The 16,179-nt window shown below is 38.9% G+C and overlaps 2 protein-coding genes across 2 annotated transcripts in view; one reads left to right on the forward strand and one right to left on the reverse strand.

The window, feature by feature from the left end:
• The window catches only part of Aldh6a1 (aldehyde dehydrogenase 6 family member A1), a 22,747-nt gene extending 6,990 nt beyond the window's left edge, over window positions 1–15,757 (forward strand). The window contains exons 2-12 of the mRNA XM_008849752.2: window positions 2,143–2,199; window positions 5,874–5,948; window positions 6,103–6,264; window positions 6,667–6,745; window positions 7,570–7,872; window positions 9,885–10,006; window positions 11,380–11,569; window positions 11,772–11,953; window positions 13,359–13,538; window positions 13,866–13,964; window positions 15,385–15,757. Coding sequence (XP_008847974.1) covers window positions 2,143–2,199; window positions 5,874–5,948; window positions 6,103–6,264; window positions 6,667–6,745; window positions 7,570–7,872; window positions 9,885–10,006; window positions 11,380–11,569; window positions 11,772–11,953; window positions 13,359–13,538; window positions 13,866–13,964; window positions 15,385–15,489 — 1,554 coding nt within the window. The 3' untranslated portion in view covers window positions 15,490–15,757. The remainder of the gene's footprint in view (window positions 1–2,142; window positions 2,200–5,873; window positions 5,949–6,102; window positions 6,265–6,666; window positions 6,746–7,569; window positions 7,873–9,884; window positions 10,007–11,379; window positions 11,570–11,771; window positions 11,954–13,358; window positions 13,539–13,865; window positions 13,965–15,384) is intronic.
• Window positions 13,985–16,179, reverse strand: part of Bbof1 (basal body orientation factor 1) — a 57,870-nt gene continuing 55,675 nt past the window's right edge. The window contains exon 12 of the mRNA XM_029554446.1: window positions 13,985–14,105. Within this exon, the coding sequence (XP_029410306.1) occupies window positions 14,037–14,105 (69 nt within the window). The 3' untranslated portion in view covers window positions 13,985–14,036. The remainder of the gene's footprint in view (window positions 14,106–16,179) is intronic.

Below are 16,179 nucleotides of genomic sequence, written 5' to 3' on the forward strand. Positions count from 1 at the left end.
ACCACAGTGCTCAGCTATTTCATTTAAAAATTTTTATTATTAGCATATATTCTACAAAAAAATGGGTTCCATGATGACATTTTCATACACATATATATATGTATGTAGTGTACTTTGATCATATTCATCCCCTATTACCACCTCATCCTTTCTCCTACTTGTCCCCCTCTTCTCAAATAGTTTTCCTCTTCTTTCTACTTCATTGTTTTATATAGTAGAATATTATTCTAATTTATGTATACATGCATTAATTTCCTTATTCATTTATCTAATGGTGGACATTTTAGTTATCTCCAAGTTTTTGGCTATTGAAAGTGAAGCTGCTATGAACATTTGTGTTCATATTATATTTACACTTGATTACTATTTAATATATATTTACATTGATAATAAACTATATTATTTATGGTTTATTATATTTGTATTGATTGTATACTGTCTTTAATACCTTCTTAGATTTTTAGTGACTATATTTTGCAGGTCCCAAGGAGGAAAAAATATGAGTGACTAAAAAGACTTTTTTTTTTGGTCTTTTTGAGACAGGGTCTCCCTGTAGCCCCCAGCTGTCCTGGAACTCACTATGTAGACCAGGCTGGCCTTGAACTCACAGAGCTCTGCCTGCCTGTGCCTCTCAAGTGCTGGGACTACAGGCGTGCACCACCATGCCCTAAAAAGATGTTTTAAATCAATACTACCCTAGAAATATATGACATGATCATTAAGATTTATTGTTTTCATAGCTGGGTCTTGTAGTATCATATTAGGTTTGCTGTTTTTTTGTTTGTTCTTTTTTTTATGTGTATGAGTGTTTTGCCTGCACACACTTAAGTGCACCAGTGCATGCAATGCCCTTGGAGGTCAGAAGAGGGTATCTGATCCCTTGGAACTGAAGTTAGCTGCCATGTGGGTGCTGGGAAGTGAACCTGGGGGTCCTCTATAAGTGCACTTATCCACTGAACCATCTCTCCAGCCCGTTTTTTTTTTTGGGGGGGGCGGTGACAGAGTATCATTGTGTAGCCCTGGCTAGCCTGAAATTTGCTATGTAGACCAGGCTGGCCTTGAGCTTGTGATTCTCTTGCATCTGCCTCTGAATGCAGGAATACAGGTATGAGCCACTACACCTGGCTTATAAAGATTGTATAGCCAGAGTTTGGAATGTGGCTTAGTGGTAGAATGCTTGCTTAGCATACATAAGACCCTGAGTTTGATTCTCAGTACTGAACAGTGGTAGGGGAACAGGACATGAGAGACCTAGTTTCAGGCTTGTTTACTTCCAAATAAACTTCATTGTAAAATATATATCTCAAAATACATTGTATAAAATTCTCAAAGAATTAATATTTTTTAATTTTTAAAAAAATATTTTTATTTTATGTATATGAGTGTATTGCCTGCATGTAGGTACGTGCACCTGTGTCATGCAATACCCGTGAGGACAGAAAAGGCCATCGGATCCCCTGGAACAGGAGTTACGGACAGTTGTTAGCTGCCATGTGGGTGCTGGGATTTGAACCCAGGTCTTCTGCAAGAACGACCAGTGTTCTTAACCGCTGAGCCACCTCTCCAGCCCAGAATTAATTTTTTTTTTTGTCTTTTTTGAGACAGGGTCTCCTTGTAACCCCAGCTTCCCTGGAACTCACTATGCAGACCAAGCTGGCCTCGAACTCACAAAGATCCACCTGCCTCTGCCTCCCAAGTGCTGGGATTAAAGGCCTGCGCCACCACGTCCGGCTCAGAATTAATATTTTTAAAGAGTGATATTTTTTAAAGGCCTCCAAATAAGCTCCATTTGGAGAAAAAAAAGAAAAAAAAAAGCTATATGGCTCTAAGCCAAGTGTGATTTGCACCTGTAATCCCAGCATTTAGGAGGCTGAAACAGGGAGTCACTATGGGTTCAAAGTCAGCTTGGGCCACATAATAAGTTCAGGAAAGCCTAGGCTACAGAGACTCTGTCTCAAAAAAAAAAAAAAAAAAAAAAAAAAAAAACCTAAAGAAAAATATTACATGGCCCTTAAGATCAAAGAGCAAATCCTTTTGCATCTAGACACAGTAGCTATACAATATTGAGTGCTCTAGCAGCCACTTTCTAAGTTTTAAATAATTTTCTGTATTTATTTGTCAAATCATTGTTGTATCTCACAGGTTTCTTCCAAAGTAAACTCCACATGGTATCCAGTATCCTTCTCTTCCTCTTCAGTGGTAAGTGTATTTGGCACTGAAGATTGGCTTCTGGGAAGAAATCTAGTGTTAGTTTGGAGTATTTCCTTTTTTAAAAAAATAATTTATTATTTTTATTTTATGTGTATGAGTGTATTGCCTGCATGTATAATGATTGTGAGACCCTATGTGGGTGCTGGGGACTGAACCCCAGTTCTCTACAAGAGCAGTCAGTGCTCTTAACCGCTGAGCCATCTCTCTAGCCCTGGGATATTTCCTTTTATATGATTGTGATCAAAGTATATATAATTGTAGTTGTTAATTTTGTTTTTTTTTTAAAAAAAACAGGTGTGTGCCACCACACTCAGAATTTTCTATTTTGTTTTTTTTTTCCCTCTAATACTTTATCTATTGTTTTGAGCAGCTTTACTTTTATAAGATGTTCTTTGGAATGATGATATTTTAGTGATTGTATACTAGTCCATCAAATGTATGTAGCCTTAATTTCTTCACAGAACATGTAGGTTGACTCAGTTTCTTAGGATTATAGATAAATATTTTTATATAGATTTTAAAATTCCTCTGGATTATTTTCATCTTGAACTTTATTTACTGTGTTAAAAGATATAAACAAGCCAGGTATGGTGGCACACGCCTTTAATTCCAGCACTGGGGAGGCAGAGGCAGGCAGATTTCTGTGAGTTTAAGGCCAGCCTGGTCTACATAGTGAGTTCCAGGACAGCTGGTACCACAGGAAGATCCTGTCTCAAAAAGACCAAAAAAATAAAAAAAGATATAAACATGTCCTGGCCCAAGAGACTCCCAGATAGTAACCCAGCATAGAACTCGGAAAATGAACAGCAGACCCCAATCTTATCTAAAGGAATATTGACAACTGTTTGCTGCTAGATGAGGAACAGCTGAACTTCCTAAAACAAAGTCCTCTAGATAGGCTGACTACATTCACCGGATGGACAAGTACTGGGGAATGGCTGAGGGTGCCAACAACACAGTGGACAGTAGCAGAGATGACAGAGTATAAGGGCTCTAGTTGGGGGGGGGAGGCTGTGGGAGGGTGCCATCTGGGAAATCGGTGTATAGATGAATAAGATGGTTTGGGATGTTCTGCATGATATACACACAAAAAAATCAACAAATTAAAAATGAGTTATATTTGAGGAGGAAACATAAAAATTTATGTCATGTTAATTATATCCATACACAGGTGCCAAGGATCCAAGGGCACTGACTATGACTACCAGTAATCAGATACATACAGATTAGAGATGCATTTGCCAACATCTAAGTGTTATTAGCAAAAACAATGAGGCTTTTTGTAAGAAACAGTATATTTTTTAATGAAATGGAGATCTTTTTTAAAGGTTAAAAACTCAATTTATGTCTTACAGGGTTTATACTGAGTTCAATATTGTATAACTGTATTAATTCAACTGTGAACCTAAAAATTTTATAGCCACTTTTGAAAGAGATGTATCTTTGCTCTGGAAATTGTTATTGAGTATGTTAAAGCTGTAATGAAATGCTTCTTCTAAAAATTAAAAAATTAAAATTAAAATTTTTTTTTAAAAGATATAAACATTTCCATGGCTACTAGAAGCTTAAAATTTGGGGGGAAAGAGCTGGAGAGATGTGTCAGTGGTTAAGAGTATTTGCTGCTCTTAGTGCCAGGTGTGGTAGTGCACACCTTGTAGTCCCCCAGCACTTGGGGGGCAGAGGCAGATGGATCTCTGTGAGTTCAAGGCCAGCCTGGTCTACATAATGAGTTCAAGTCAGTTAGGGCTACAGGGAGACCCTGTTTCAAAAAATAAAAAAAAAGGTATTTGCTGCCTTTTCAAAGACCAGATTTTGGTTCCTAGCACCCACATCAGGTGGCTTGTAACAATTGCCTATAACTTCCAGGGGACTGCAACATCCTCTTCTTCTGGCCTCCAGAGTCACATACAGGCATGTGTTTATAACACAGGCACACATACACATAAACAATTTAAAAAATCTTTTTTTTTAATTGAGGGAGGTATGTTGCCTAGGGTAGTTTTGAACTCCTGGGCTCAAGTGAACCTCCCTAGCATCCCAAGTATTGAGATCAAAGAAGTGAACACCACTTTTTTCTACAGGTTTTGTTGAACGTGTCAGATAGTGGTCTTCTTAATAACCTTTAGAGTTCTTTTTATAGATTATATGTCTCTCAATCATCTATAGTACCTATAATCTAATAAAGAAGGACTGCTGTCCCAAATTATCCTCCCTCCCTCCCCCACCCTTCCTTCCTTTTTTCATCATATTCCCTGCTGTGGTTTGAATATGGCTTGTCTCATCCAAAACTCATGTTGGAATTTGATTACTAGTGTTGGAAGCTTTACCTTTAAGACATGCTTAGGTAGTTAAAAGAGATTAATGACCTTCTCATCCACTTGCCCTTTTGATTTTCTGCTCTATTATTGTAACATGAGGCCTTTGCCCCAGAAGTGGTTGTCCTGTCTTCTAGCCTCCAGAACTCAAAGATAAACTTATTTCCTTTCTAAATTACCCAGTTTAATGTATTCTGTTATAACAACAAACAACAAAAATGTTCTAAGACAGACTCCTTTGAAAATGTAATATAAGCAAGCTACTCGGAAAAAAAATATACATAGTGTTGGAACCCCAGTTTGGGGTACCCAACGTCCATAGGAGGCCGCTCCCCAATAACTCAGTCCTCAGACCAGGAGATGCAACAAGCATGAGGATTTATTATGTTTTGCAAAACGGACCCCTGCCTCACTCGGAGGGCAGAAGCCCAGAGCCCAGTTCACAGGCTTCTTTTAAAGACAAAGACCACAAACTAGAGAGAAAGCGGCAGTAACGTCACAAGCGGCGGCTATGTGCCAAGCAGAGGTGGGGGGAATTTCTGGGATGATTTCCAGCTTTGGGCAAAGAGCATGAAAAAGGTCAGCTCAGCTTGTTCTTAGCATTTAGAATTATTTTTTTATTTTTATTTTTTTGTACAGTTCTTTGGCCTGAAGGACTTATTTCTTTGTCTTTAGCCTAGGGGGACTGACTTAGGGTCCTTCAATAGATAAAAAATATTTTCAAAACCTTTGTATTGTCAGGGTATGTGTGGCAATTTGGCAGAAAGTCAGTAGGCCAAGTCATAATGGATCATCTCTGATTGACAGACTAGCTGCTGTTTTTAGTATAAGTTTCACAGTGACTTTTGAAGTTCACTAAGTGACTAGCAGGGGTTTTCTTTTTCCCATGGTGTTGGGAAGCTCTGTCACATCTTGATTTGGGGAGGGGGTGTTTTGTTTTGTTTTAGGGGGGTAGAGGCCAGGCTGGCTTCAAACTCAAAGATCTGCCTGCTTCTACCTCCCAAGCACTATGATTAAAGGCATGTAACACCACACCCAGCTTCTGCCACATCTTAATATTCACTATGGACAAGAGTATTGTGTATCAGGCTAAGAGTGGTAGCACATGTCTTTAATTCCAACAGGTGGGTCTCTGTGAGTTCCAGGCCAGCCAGGGGCTACATAGTAAGACCCTGTCTCAAAAAAAAAAAAAGAAAGAAAGAAAAAGGAAAGGGAAAAGGGGGAAAGGGAAAAAAACAATTATCATGTATTTGTTTCCTAGGCATAGCATTTCTAGAGACCAGAAAATAGCATCATCAACAGAAGCAAAACAATTAATACAAAGTTTTATGTTTTCTCCCCCCATAGCCAAATGTAAAGCTCTTCATTGATGGGAAATTTGTTGAATCCAAAAGTGACAAATGGATTGACATCCACAACCCTGTAAGCAAAACTTCTTTGAAACTTAAACTGACTAGCCTAGAATTCTTGGAACAGGGTGCAAAGGTGGGGGCCTGGAAATCTCTCATGTTGCCTCTGTGACCAGATGAACATGGAGCAGGTGGGGACCTGGCAAAATATGATGGCTTCTTTTCAGGCTACCAATGAGGTCATTGGTCGGGTCCCTCAGTCCACCAAAGTTGAAATGGATGCAGCAGTTGCTGCTTGCAAACGTGCTTTCCCTGCATGGGCAGACACATCAATTTTAAGCCGACAGCAGGTCCTACTCCGCTATCAACAACTTATTAAAGAAAACTTGGTAAGAAATCCTCAGAAACTTGTTCACCTGCCCTCTCTAGCTCTACAATACAAAGGAAACATTGATCATGACTCTTTCCCTTATTTTGCCCTCTCTCAGTTTTGTTTTCCCTTGGATACTTGAGAATTAAAAGGAGGAAAATAAGGGCTGGGTATAGAGCTCAGGAGCAAGACAGTGGGTTCATCTGGGTATGGTGGTACATGTTTGCAATCCCAGCACTTGGGAGGTAGAGGAAGGAGAATCAGGAGCTCAAGGCTACCTTCAAATACATCACGAGTTAGACACATGAGACACTGTCTAAAAACAAAGACAACAAAAAGCAAAACCCCATGGATTCTATCCCTAATACTAGATAAATAAAACATTCTTGCATTAATTTCTGTTTGTTTATTTTCTCTCTAGAAAGAAATTGCCAGGTTAATCACATTGGAACAAGGAAAAACCCTAGCTGATGCTGAAGGAGATGTATTTCGAGGCCTTCGTAAGCTGGGAGCCCATCTTGGGACTTGTGGGAGAGATCAAAGGAAGATGGGAGGCAAAGATCCCAGAATGGGGAGGTTGCTTCTTTCTTTACATAGATTTTTCTAACCTATGATATCATTTTTCTTATTTGTTTTGATTTATTTGCTTTTGTTTTTGAGGCAGAGTCTCACTATGTATCTCTGGCTACTCTGGAACTTAGTAGATAGCCCAGGCTGGCTTTAATTCATGGTAATCCTGCCTCAGCCACCTGTGTACTAGGATTATAAAGTGTGGACCACCATGCCCAGTAATACCTTTTTGAATGTTTATTAAAAAACAAAAAGGTGCCGGGTGTGGTGACGCATGCCTTTAATCCCAGCACTTGGGAGGCAGAGGCAGGCAGATCTTTGTGAGTTCGAGGCCAGCCTGGTCTACATAGTGAGTTCCAGGACAGCTGAGGCTACAGGGGGACCCTGTCTCAAAAAGACAAAATCAAAACAAAACAAAACAAAAAACCCAAAAAAGTTACAGGATATACTGTTTAAAAAAGACAACAAAAAGAAAAAAGACCCATGGATTCTATCCCCAGCACCAGATAAATAAAACATTCTTGCATTAGTACCTGTCAAGTACCTATGAGACTGATTTACTACAGAACATATGTACATCTCATTGTCTTTTTTCCTACTCAGCAATCTCAGTTTATATGACCTCTTTACATGGAAGGGCATATCCCTATCACTGACCTGATCCACTCCCTGTTCTAGGAATTGAATAGGACATGACAAAGCTAAGTAGTGTTCAGCTTGGGAAGCTGGTGACCTGACTTCTTCTTTGTTCCAGAGGTAGTTGAGCATGCCTGTAGTGTGACATCCCTCATGCTGGGAGAGACTATGCCATCTATCACCAAAGACATGGACCTTTATTCCTACCGTCTGCCTCTGGGAGTATGTGCAGGCATTGCTCCATTTAATTTTCCAGCCATGATCCCCCTTTGGATGTTTCCCATGGCCATGGTTTGTGGGAATACTTTCCTAATGAAACCATCAGAACGAGTTCCTGGAGCAACTATGCTTCTTGCTAAGCTGCTGCAGGATTCTGGTGCCCCTGATGGAACACTGAACATCATCCATGGACAACATGAAGGTAACTAACTGCCCATCTCTGTGTGGCTGCTTAATCTGACTCAAAGAAATCAAAGTATATATTAATGATTAGGTATTTTAGGATGAGGAAATTAGGAAGGAAAGGATTTACTACTAGTAACCCCCAAGTTTGAAGGTAATATGTCTTAACTGTGGTAAAGTAACTGGGGCATAGCAGTGCTTCTTACTCTACACTACACAGTGAGATACCAGAAATATGGATTAGAACTAGACAAAGATGAAATTAAAGAAAAATATATTACCTTAGTTAATCTCTACAACAACCCTTTAAAGAAGGTACTGCTAGGGTTGGAGAGATGGCTTAGCAGTTAAGAGCACTGGCAACTTTTGCACTCACATGGCAGCTATCAACCATCTGTAACTCCAGTTCCAGGGGATCCGATGCCCTCTTTGACCTCCCTGGGCATTGTACAACATGGGTGCACGTACATGCAGGAAATACACTTATACACATAAAATGAAAATATTTAAAAAATAAAGTACTGTTTCCATCTTATAGATGAGAAAAATTGAGGCAGAGTACAATTAAGTAATTTGCTCCAAGTAACACTAGTAGAAAATTAGGATCTGTATATCCAGAAAGGCTGGCTCTGATTCTTGCTTTTTTTTAAAAAAATTTTTTTTCTTGATTTATTTTTATGTATATAGGTGAACCTGTGTAATGCCTGCAGAGGTCAGAAGAAGGTTTCAGATTCCATAGAACTGGAGTTAGAGATGGTTATTAGCCACCCTGTGGGTGCTAAGAACTGAGCCTGGGTCTTCTGTAAGAGTAGCCAGTGCTCTTAACTGCACTGCTGAGCTATCTCTCCAGCCCCTGGTTCTTGCTTTTTAAATAGTATGCCGTATCACTTCTTATATAAAGGCCTAAGTGAGAATCTTAGTGTATAGTGACAGTTAAGGACATAATGTATTCTTTTTTTATTTTATTTATTTTTATTTTATGTGTATGCATGTATTGCCTGCATGTAAGTAAGTGCACCTGTGACATGCAATGCCCAAGGAAGTCAGAAGAGGTTGTCAGATCCCCTGGGACTGGAGTTACAGACAGCTGTTAGCTGTCATGTGGGTGCTGGGATTTGAACCAGGGTCTTCTGCAAGAACAACCAGTGTTCTTAACTGCTGAGCCATCTCTCCAGCCCCAAGACATAATGTATTCTTAAAGGACAAAATGAAAAGGTCACATTTGAAAAGACTTATTTTACTTTAGAGGCAAATAGAAATTGTAGCCTTCATGGCTACAGCATTGCTACAGATTGCTCAACAGGTAAAGCACTTGCCCCACAAGCTCAATCCCTGGAACCTACATAAAGGCAGAAGGAGAAAACCACCTCCACAGAGTAGTCCTCTGACCTCTATACATACACACATCACACACACACACACACACACACACACACACACACATTATCATACAGTAGTAATAAAAATAAACTTTAAAGAAAGTATGACTTTCAGAGATATAGTAGAAGTAGAAATTCTGGAGCAAAAAATAATGAGAGTATAGAGGTTAAATAGAATTTGTAATTTAAAGCTGGGTATGGTGGCACATGCCTTTAACCTCAGCACTGGGGAGGCAAAGGCAGTGAGTTTGAGGCCAGCTTGGTCTACATAGAGAGTTCTAGGCCAGTAAGGATTACACAATGAGACCCTGTCTCAAAACAAAAACACTACAATTTAAAGAATTTAAGCTGGGTGTGGTGGTACATGCCTTTAATCCTAGCACTGGGGAGGCAGAGGCAGGCAGATCTCTGTAAGTTCAAGGCCAGCCTGGTCTACATAGTGAGTTCCAGGACAGCTGGGGCTACAGAGAGACCCTGTCTCAAAAAGACCAAAAAAAAAAAAAGTAAAGAGAAATAAGAGAGAACTTCGCAAATGGAAATCCATTGTAGATAAATGTTCATTCCTAGCATAGGGAAAGGGAGATTTATCATGCTGATAAACCTGTGGACCATTTATTTGTTCTTTGTGGTGATCATTTATTTTCTTTTAAAGCTGTAAATTTTATTTGCGATCATCCGGACATCAAAGCGATCAGCTTTGTGGGATCCAACCAGGCTGGAGAGTACATCTTCGAGAGAGGGTCAAGAAATGGCAAGAGGGTTCAAGCCAATATGGTGACTTCTCATTTCTAACCCCATCACCTCTAAACTTGGCTATCTGCATTTAAATTACCTAGGAATAGTCCTTCAGCAGACAGGCCATTCATCCCATGAGGGCCAATGTCATTTCATCCTGAATGTCCTCCCTTAGTCCCTCAACCTTGTGAAGTTTCATTCTGTTATGGCGATCACTTTTTATCATATATAGCTAATCTTGGTGACAAAACGCATATTCCTTTCCCAAGAATGTTACTCAAGTTCTTTAGACTTCAGCAGTAACGGTCAAATTTTCTCCTTTATACCTTGGCTGCTAGCTCTTGATTTTTTTCCAAAAAACTTATTTTTTATTTTATGTATGTGTGTATTGTCTGCTCCCATGTAGTACATTGCCCGAGGAGGTCGGAAGAGGGGTTAGATTCCCCTGGAACTAGAGTTAGGGACTGTCGTGAGCCACCATGTGAGTGCTGGAAAACCAAACCTGGTCCTCTGGAAGAGCTGCCAGTGGTCTTTAACCACTGAGCCATCTCTCCAGCCCCCTTTGCTTTTTTAAAAGATATTTTTATTACTTTTATGTGTATGACTGTTTCACCCATATTGTTCAATGCCCATGGAGATCAGAAGAGGGCACTAGCTTCCCCTGGAACTGGAGTTACAAATGATTGTTAGCCATCATGGGTACTAGAAATCAAACCCCAGTCCTCTGCAGAAACAGCCAGTCCCCAACCACTGAGCCATCTCTGCAGCTCCCCTTGCTTCTTTTAAAAGTGTACCCTAATTACTAGTGTTATGGTTTAAAGATGTGATATAGTAGTATCCCTAAGGTTATCTCATTTCCCTTTGCAACAACCGGTTTACCAAGGAATGGGAAAGGGGCCAGTCTATTTAAAGCACTGGAGTCATGTGTCCTCATATATGGTTTACTTTTGCTGTCCTACTAGTTCTATTACCTATTTGAAAATGTCCCTCCACCACCTTTTTAATGGTTTTTATCTAAATAAATACATATCAGCTTCTTAAATAAAAAGTAAAGTAACATTGAGCCCTGCTTAGTATTGCTTAGACTTCAGCAGTATTAAAAATAATCTCTTTGGCCTGTGCTACAGAGTGAGTTCAAGGCTATCTTTGACAACTTAGTAAGACTTTGTCTCAAAAAGTGAAAAAAGCAGGTAGGAACATAACTCAGTGGTAGATCACTTGCCTATTATGCATGAAGTCCTAGGTTTAATTCCCAATACTGCAAAATTTAAAAAAAATTTTAATCTTTGTCCTCAAAACAACAAAGGGTGAATTTTCTGATTCTTTCCTTAAGTTCTCATTTTGAATCTCAGATTCTTTTAGCTATTTTTTTTAAGCTAAGGAAGACACATGTACTTTCTGTATTTCTTTAGGGAGCCAAAAACCATGGGGTAGTCATGCCAGATGCAAATAAGGAAAATACTCTTAACCAACTGGTTGGTGCAGCATTTGGAGCTGCTGGTCAAAGGTGCATGGCTCTTTCAACTGCAATCCTCGTGGGAGAAACTAAGAAGTGGCTGCCAGAGCTGGTGGAACGTGCCAAAAACCTGCGGGTCAATGCAGGTAATCAGTCACCCATCAATTTCAGATTTTGCATTTTACACTGAATTCTTGAATTTAGCATTGGCCTTGCTCAGGGGGAGCAATCATGTGTATTCTTACTATTACTTTTCTTTAATTCTACTTGTCTTTCAAATTCATCCATTAGCAGTAGTCATAAGTCATGTTAAGAAAAGTCTTAGATACTTCTACTTTTTTTTTATAGGAGACCAGCCTGGAGCTGATCTAGGCCCTCTGATTACTCCCCAGGCCAAAGAGCGAGTCTGTAATCTGATTGATAGTGGGGTAAAGGAGGGAGCTTCCATCCTTCTAGATGGGCGAAAAATTAAAGTCAAAGGCTATGAAAATGGTAATTTCGTTGGACCAACCATCATCTCAAATGTCAAGGTAAACAACTCTTGATTATTTCACAAATATGTGAAATAATGAAAACACCTTTGAGGCTATGGAATCTCATCTCTCCAATTTATAAATGAAAATATTTAATGTTTAAGACTATAACTGCCATTATTATTATTATTATTATCTGCAATCCCAACCACAGCCTTTTTCACTGTGTGGCACACTTTCCATGATAGGCTAAATATTTTCAGCTTTGCAGAGATACAGTCTTATCAGAAGGATTCTGGTGTATAGTGTGAATCAATCATAATCATGTGACTGTGTACCAATTTAAATGTATGCATTTAAATGTATCATTTTACATGTCATGAAATATTCTTCTGATTTTTTTTCCTAAATCACCAGCACTTGGGAAGCAGAGGAAGGCAGAGATCTTTGTGAGTTCATGAGTTCAAGGCCAGCCTGGTCTACATAGTGAGTTCCAGGAAAACTGGAACTGGGAGACTCTGTCACAAAAAGACCAAAAAAAAAAAAAAAAGAAAAAGAAAAAGAAAAAAAGGTAGAAAGCATTTGTGGGCTGTATAAGAACAAGCAGTCAAATTGGCCCCTAGGCAGCAGTTAAAACCCTTGTCTTAAACGGATTGTTTTTCTCTTCTATCTCCCCTTGCCCCTGCCTGTCTTGCTCACTGCTACTAAATTATCTCCAGAATACTAACTGCATAATATTTATTGAATATCTATCTACCCTGTACCCAAAATTACTTGGATATTTACTAGAAAGACAAAAAAAAAAAAAGAAATGTCACTTTTTATTTATCAAAGTCTAGAAAGCCTCTCAGCTAACATTTATGACTAAATTGAGGCAGGCTTAAAAAATTTGATATTTTCATTAACTCTCAATGATCAAGGATTGATCTAAATGTAGTCTGCATTACTTGCCACAGAACTGCAAAGGAAAAACTTATTAACTAACACAGCTGGCTAGTTGCAGTGGTTCCTTCACTGTTTTGAATGTGTGTGACCCAATATCAAAATACAAACATAAAGAGGAATTAATGAGAATGGATTGTTTTATGTTATAGAGCATTTAGCACAAGATTTCTAGAAGTTCTCCTGGTATACTTTATATTTGATTTATAAAAATGAATTTTCATGTAACTTTGGTTAACAATTATATAAAACAACTTATACAAATATTAAAAAGAAAGCTGGTCATAGGTTTTGGGAACATGAAATATAGTACTGAAAGGCAAAGTAGAAATTCTAAGTTGTTTATATAGTGGTCCCTCAAAAGATAGAGCAAGTAAAACAGGTGATAGAATATGAAGAGAGATTTCCTAGCATGAAAACTGTTTGTGTAAACAGTGGGTAGTAAATTAAAGTGCCATGTAAGCCTAAAATACTCAATTTAAAAAGCTGGCTTCTTTTCTGGATTGATTACTCCTGACAGCCAAATATGACCTGTTACAAAGAGGAGATTTTTGGTCCAGTTCTTGTGGTTCTGGAGACAGAAACACTGGATGAAGCCATCAAGATTGTAAATGACAATCCATATGGAAATGGAACTGCCATCTTTACCACCAATGGAGCCACTGCTCGGAAATATTCTCACATGGTGGATGTCGGGCAGGTTTGTGAACAGAATTTTTGGAGAGTCTTATAGTTGTTTCCTGAGAGGAGACAGTAAACAATGATCAGTCAACTGCAACTTTTTTGAAGTTTTCCCCTTTAATCTCCCACAACTTCCCATTTCTTCCTCAGGAAAAAAAGTTCTTGGGGTGGAGCATGGGGTGCAAGATAGTTACATAAAATCGGTATCTCCCAAAAAAACCAAACCAAACAAAATTTTAAAACAAAGAAAAATAAAATTGGTCTTTGTTGACTTTGTGCTTCTACATGGACAATCTGTAGACTGAATCATTTGCTTAGTATATGATATGGATTTGTTCTGCTTTAGGTGGGAGTGAATGTCCCCATTCCAGTGCCTTTGCCAATGTTTTCATTCACCGGCTCTCGATCTTCCTTCAGGGGAGACACCAATTTCTATGGCAAACAGGTAACTTTTGAGTTGAAATTCTTTTTTCCTTTAAGAACATACTCATTCCTTGAACACATTCATAAGCAAGGATTACATAAAGAAGGGCTTGCTGGCAGCTTCTTTGGAGTCATATGCTGTTCCACTGGGTATCTCAGTCCCCTAGAAAAAATTAAAAGTGAACAAAATTTTGCCAGCCTCTTCATAAATAATGCAAGGCAATAAGTTTGGAGAAAAGATCATAAGAAAGTGTAAGCCTTTGCATATGCCATTTCCTGTGTCAGTGACCCCCTTGTTCAGCTCTTCCATTTCACTTGAGTGACTTCTAATGATTAATCTTGTCTTGGTTTAAAGCCCTCAAGCTTATTCTCATACAATAAATATTTTAAATATATATTTGTGGGAGAGTGCTAGGGATTGAACGAAGAGCCTTGCACATTATATTTTTTATAAAACCTTAAGTGTGCTAAAGTTTTTGGTAGTTTAGGAATGGGTTTGTATAATGTAGACATTTTATATTAGATTTGTATTATGTTGTTTTAGGATGTGAACAAAGTCTGTTGATTTGGGGCATGACAGCTCTAGAATAGAGTGACTATAAATTTAATAGTATTATATTGTTCTGTTTTTTCCCTTTATACGCCTTAAGTTAAAAATTCTAATTTTAGTATATAACAATGTCTATGGTTTGATTGTTTACTATGTGACAGGTATTATAGTAAATGTTCTTATCTTGTGTATGTGATGTATGTGTGTGCATGTTGGTATGTGAGTATGGGCACAATTTTGAAGTCAGAGGACATCCTCAGATGTTGACAATTGCCTTCCATCTTATTTGAGACAGACAAGGTCTCTGTTGTTTGCTACAGTATGGCAGGCTAGCTAGCCTGTGAGTTGCCAGGAATATTCCTGTCTCCACGTCCCATTTCACCATAGGAATTACAGTAGCTTACTATCACCCCTGATTTTTACATGGGTTTTAGGGATCTGCATTCAGGTCATCATGTTTGTGCAGCAAGTGCTTTACCTACAGAGTCATCTCTCCAGCCCTTATTTATTTATTCATTTATTTTTGGAGGCATGGTCTCATGTATTGCAACCTGACCTCCAACTATATAGCTGAGGATGGACCTTGAACTTCTGATCTTGCCTCCACCTCCTGAGTGCTGGGAATACAGGCATGTGCCACCACACCTGGTTTATGCCATTCTGGGAACTAAATCCAGGGCTTCATACATGCTAGGCAAGCATTCTACCAACTGAGCTACAAACCAGCCCCATACATATTTTAGGGGAGATTATCTCGTGAACTAGATTTTGTTTCATCTATTGCTCAAATAGGAACATGAGTATCACTCACATCACCACTTTCAAAAGCTAATTTAAAAAGTTCTGAACCCCCAGAAGTACATGCTAACTCTTTTTTCTTTGTTCTCTTTAGGGCATCCAGTTCTATACTCAGCTAAAGACTATCACTTCTCAGTGGAAAGAAGAAGATGCTACTCTTTCCTCACCTGCTGTAGTCATGCCTACCATGGGGCGTTAGAAACAAGTTCTTAAGGACGCAATCCAGCCTGACTAATTTCCCTTCATTCTTGGCCAACTTCATTTGCCAACTGCTCAAATAAGATCCATGAGATTGGAATATATTACAACTAAAATTTTTCTCAGAACTCTTATCCCTTTCAAAGTTGTTATAAGGAGACTCCTAGGGTAACACTAATACCAGGTTTTCCCTCATTCTTCATACTGCTTTTAAGGTAACTGTGAAGTGTTTCTCTGGAATGAGAGATTAGACCTGTTTTCTAAAAATTCTCCTCTTTCCAGCCAGACATGGTGGCCCATGCCTTTAATCCCAGCACTTGGGAGGCAGAGGCAGGTAGATCTTTGTATTACAGGCCAGCCTGGTCTACATAGCAAGTTCCAGGCCAGCTGGGGCTACAGGGCGACCTGGTCTCAAAAAAAAAAAAAAAATTCTCCTCTTTCCTGATGACTTGAAGGAGAGGAATGTCAATATATTGACAAACTATCTTCCAATAATTGGAAGACTAGCCCTTGGATGAGGAAATAGGATAGAAACACCCTGTGGTTGAGCCTCAAACACAGTCTTCTATCTATGCCAGTTTTCCCTATCCCAAGTTTTCACACTACACAAGATGTAAGCTATTTTTACTTATACCAACACTGCAATAGCTGCTGCTTTTCTGCTCAATACCACTTTCTTTTCTTGTGATTC

The sequence above is a fragment of the Nannospalax galili genome, unplaced genomic scaffold (genome assembly GCF_000622305.1).
Source record: "Nannospalax galili isolate Female #2095 unplaced genomic scaffold, S.galili_v1.0 scaffold24, whole genome shotgun sequence".
Lineage (NCBI taxonomy): Eukaryota > Metazoa > Chordata > Mammalia > Rodentia > Spalacidae > Nannospalax > Nannospalax galili.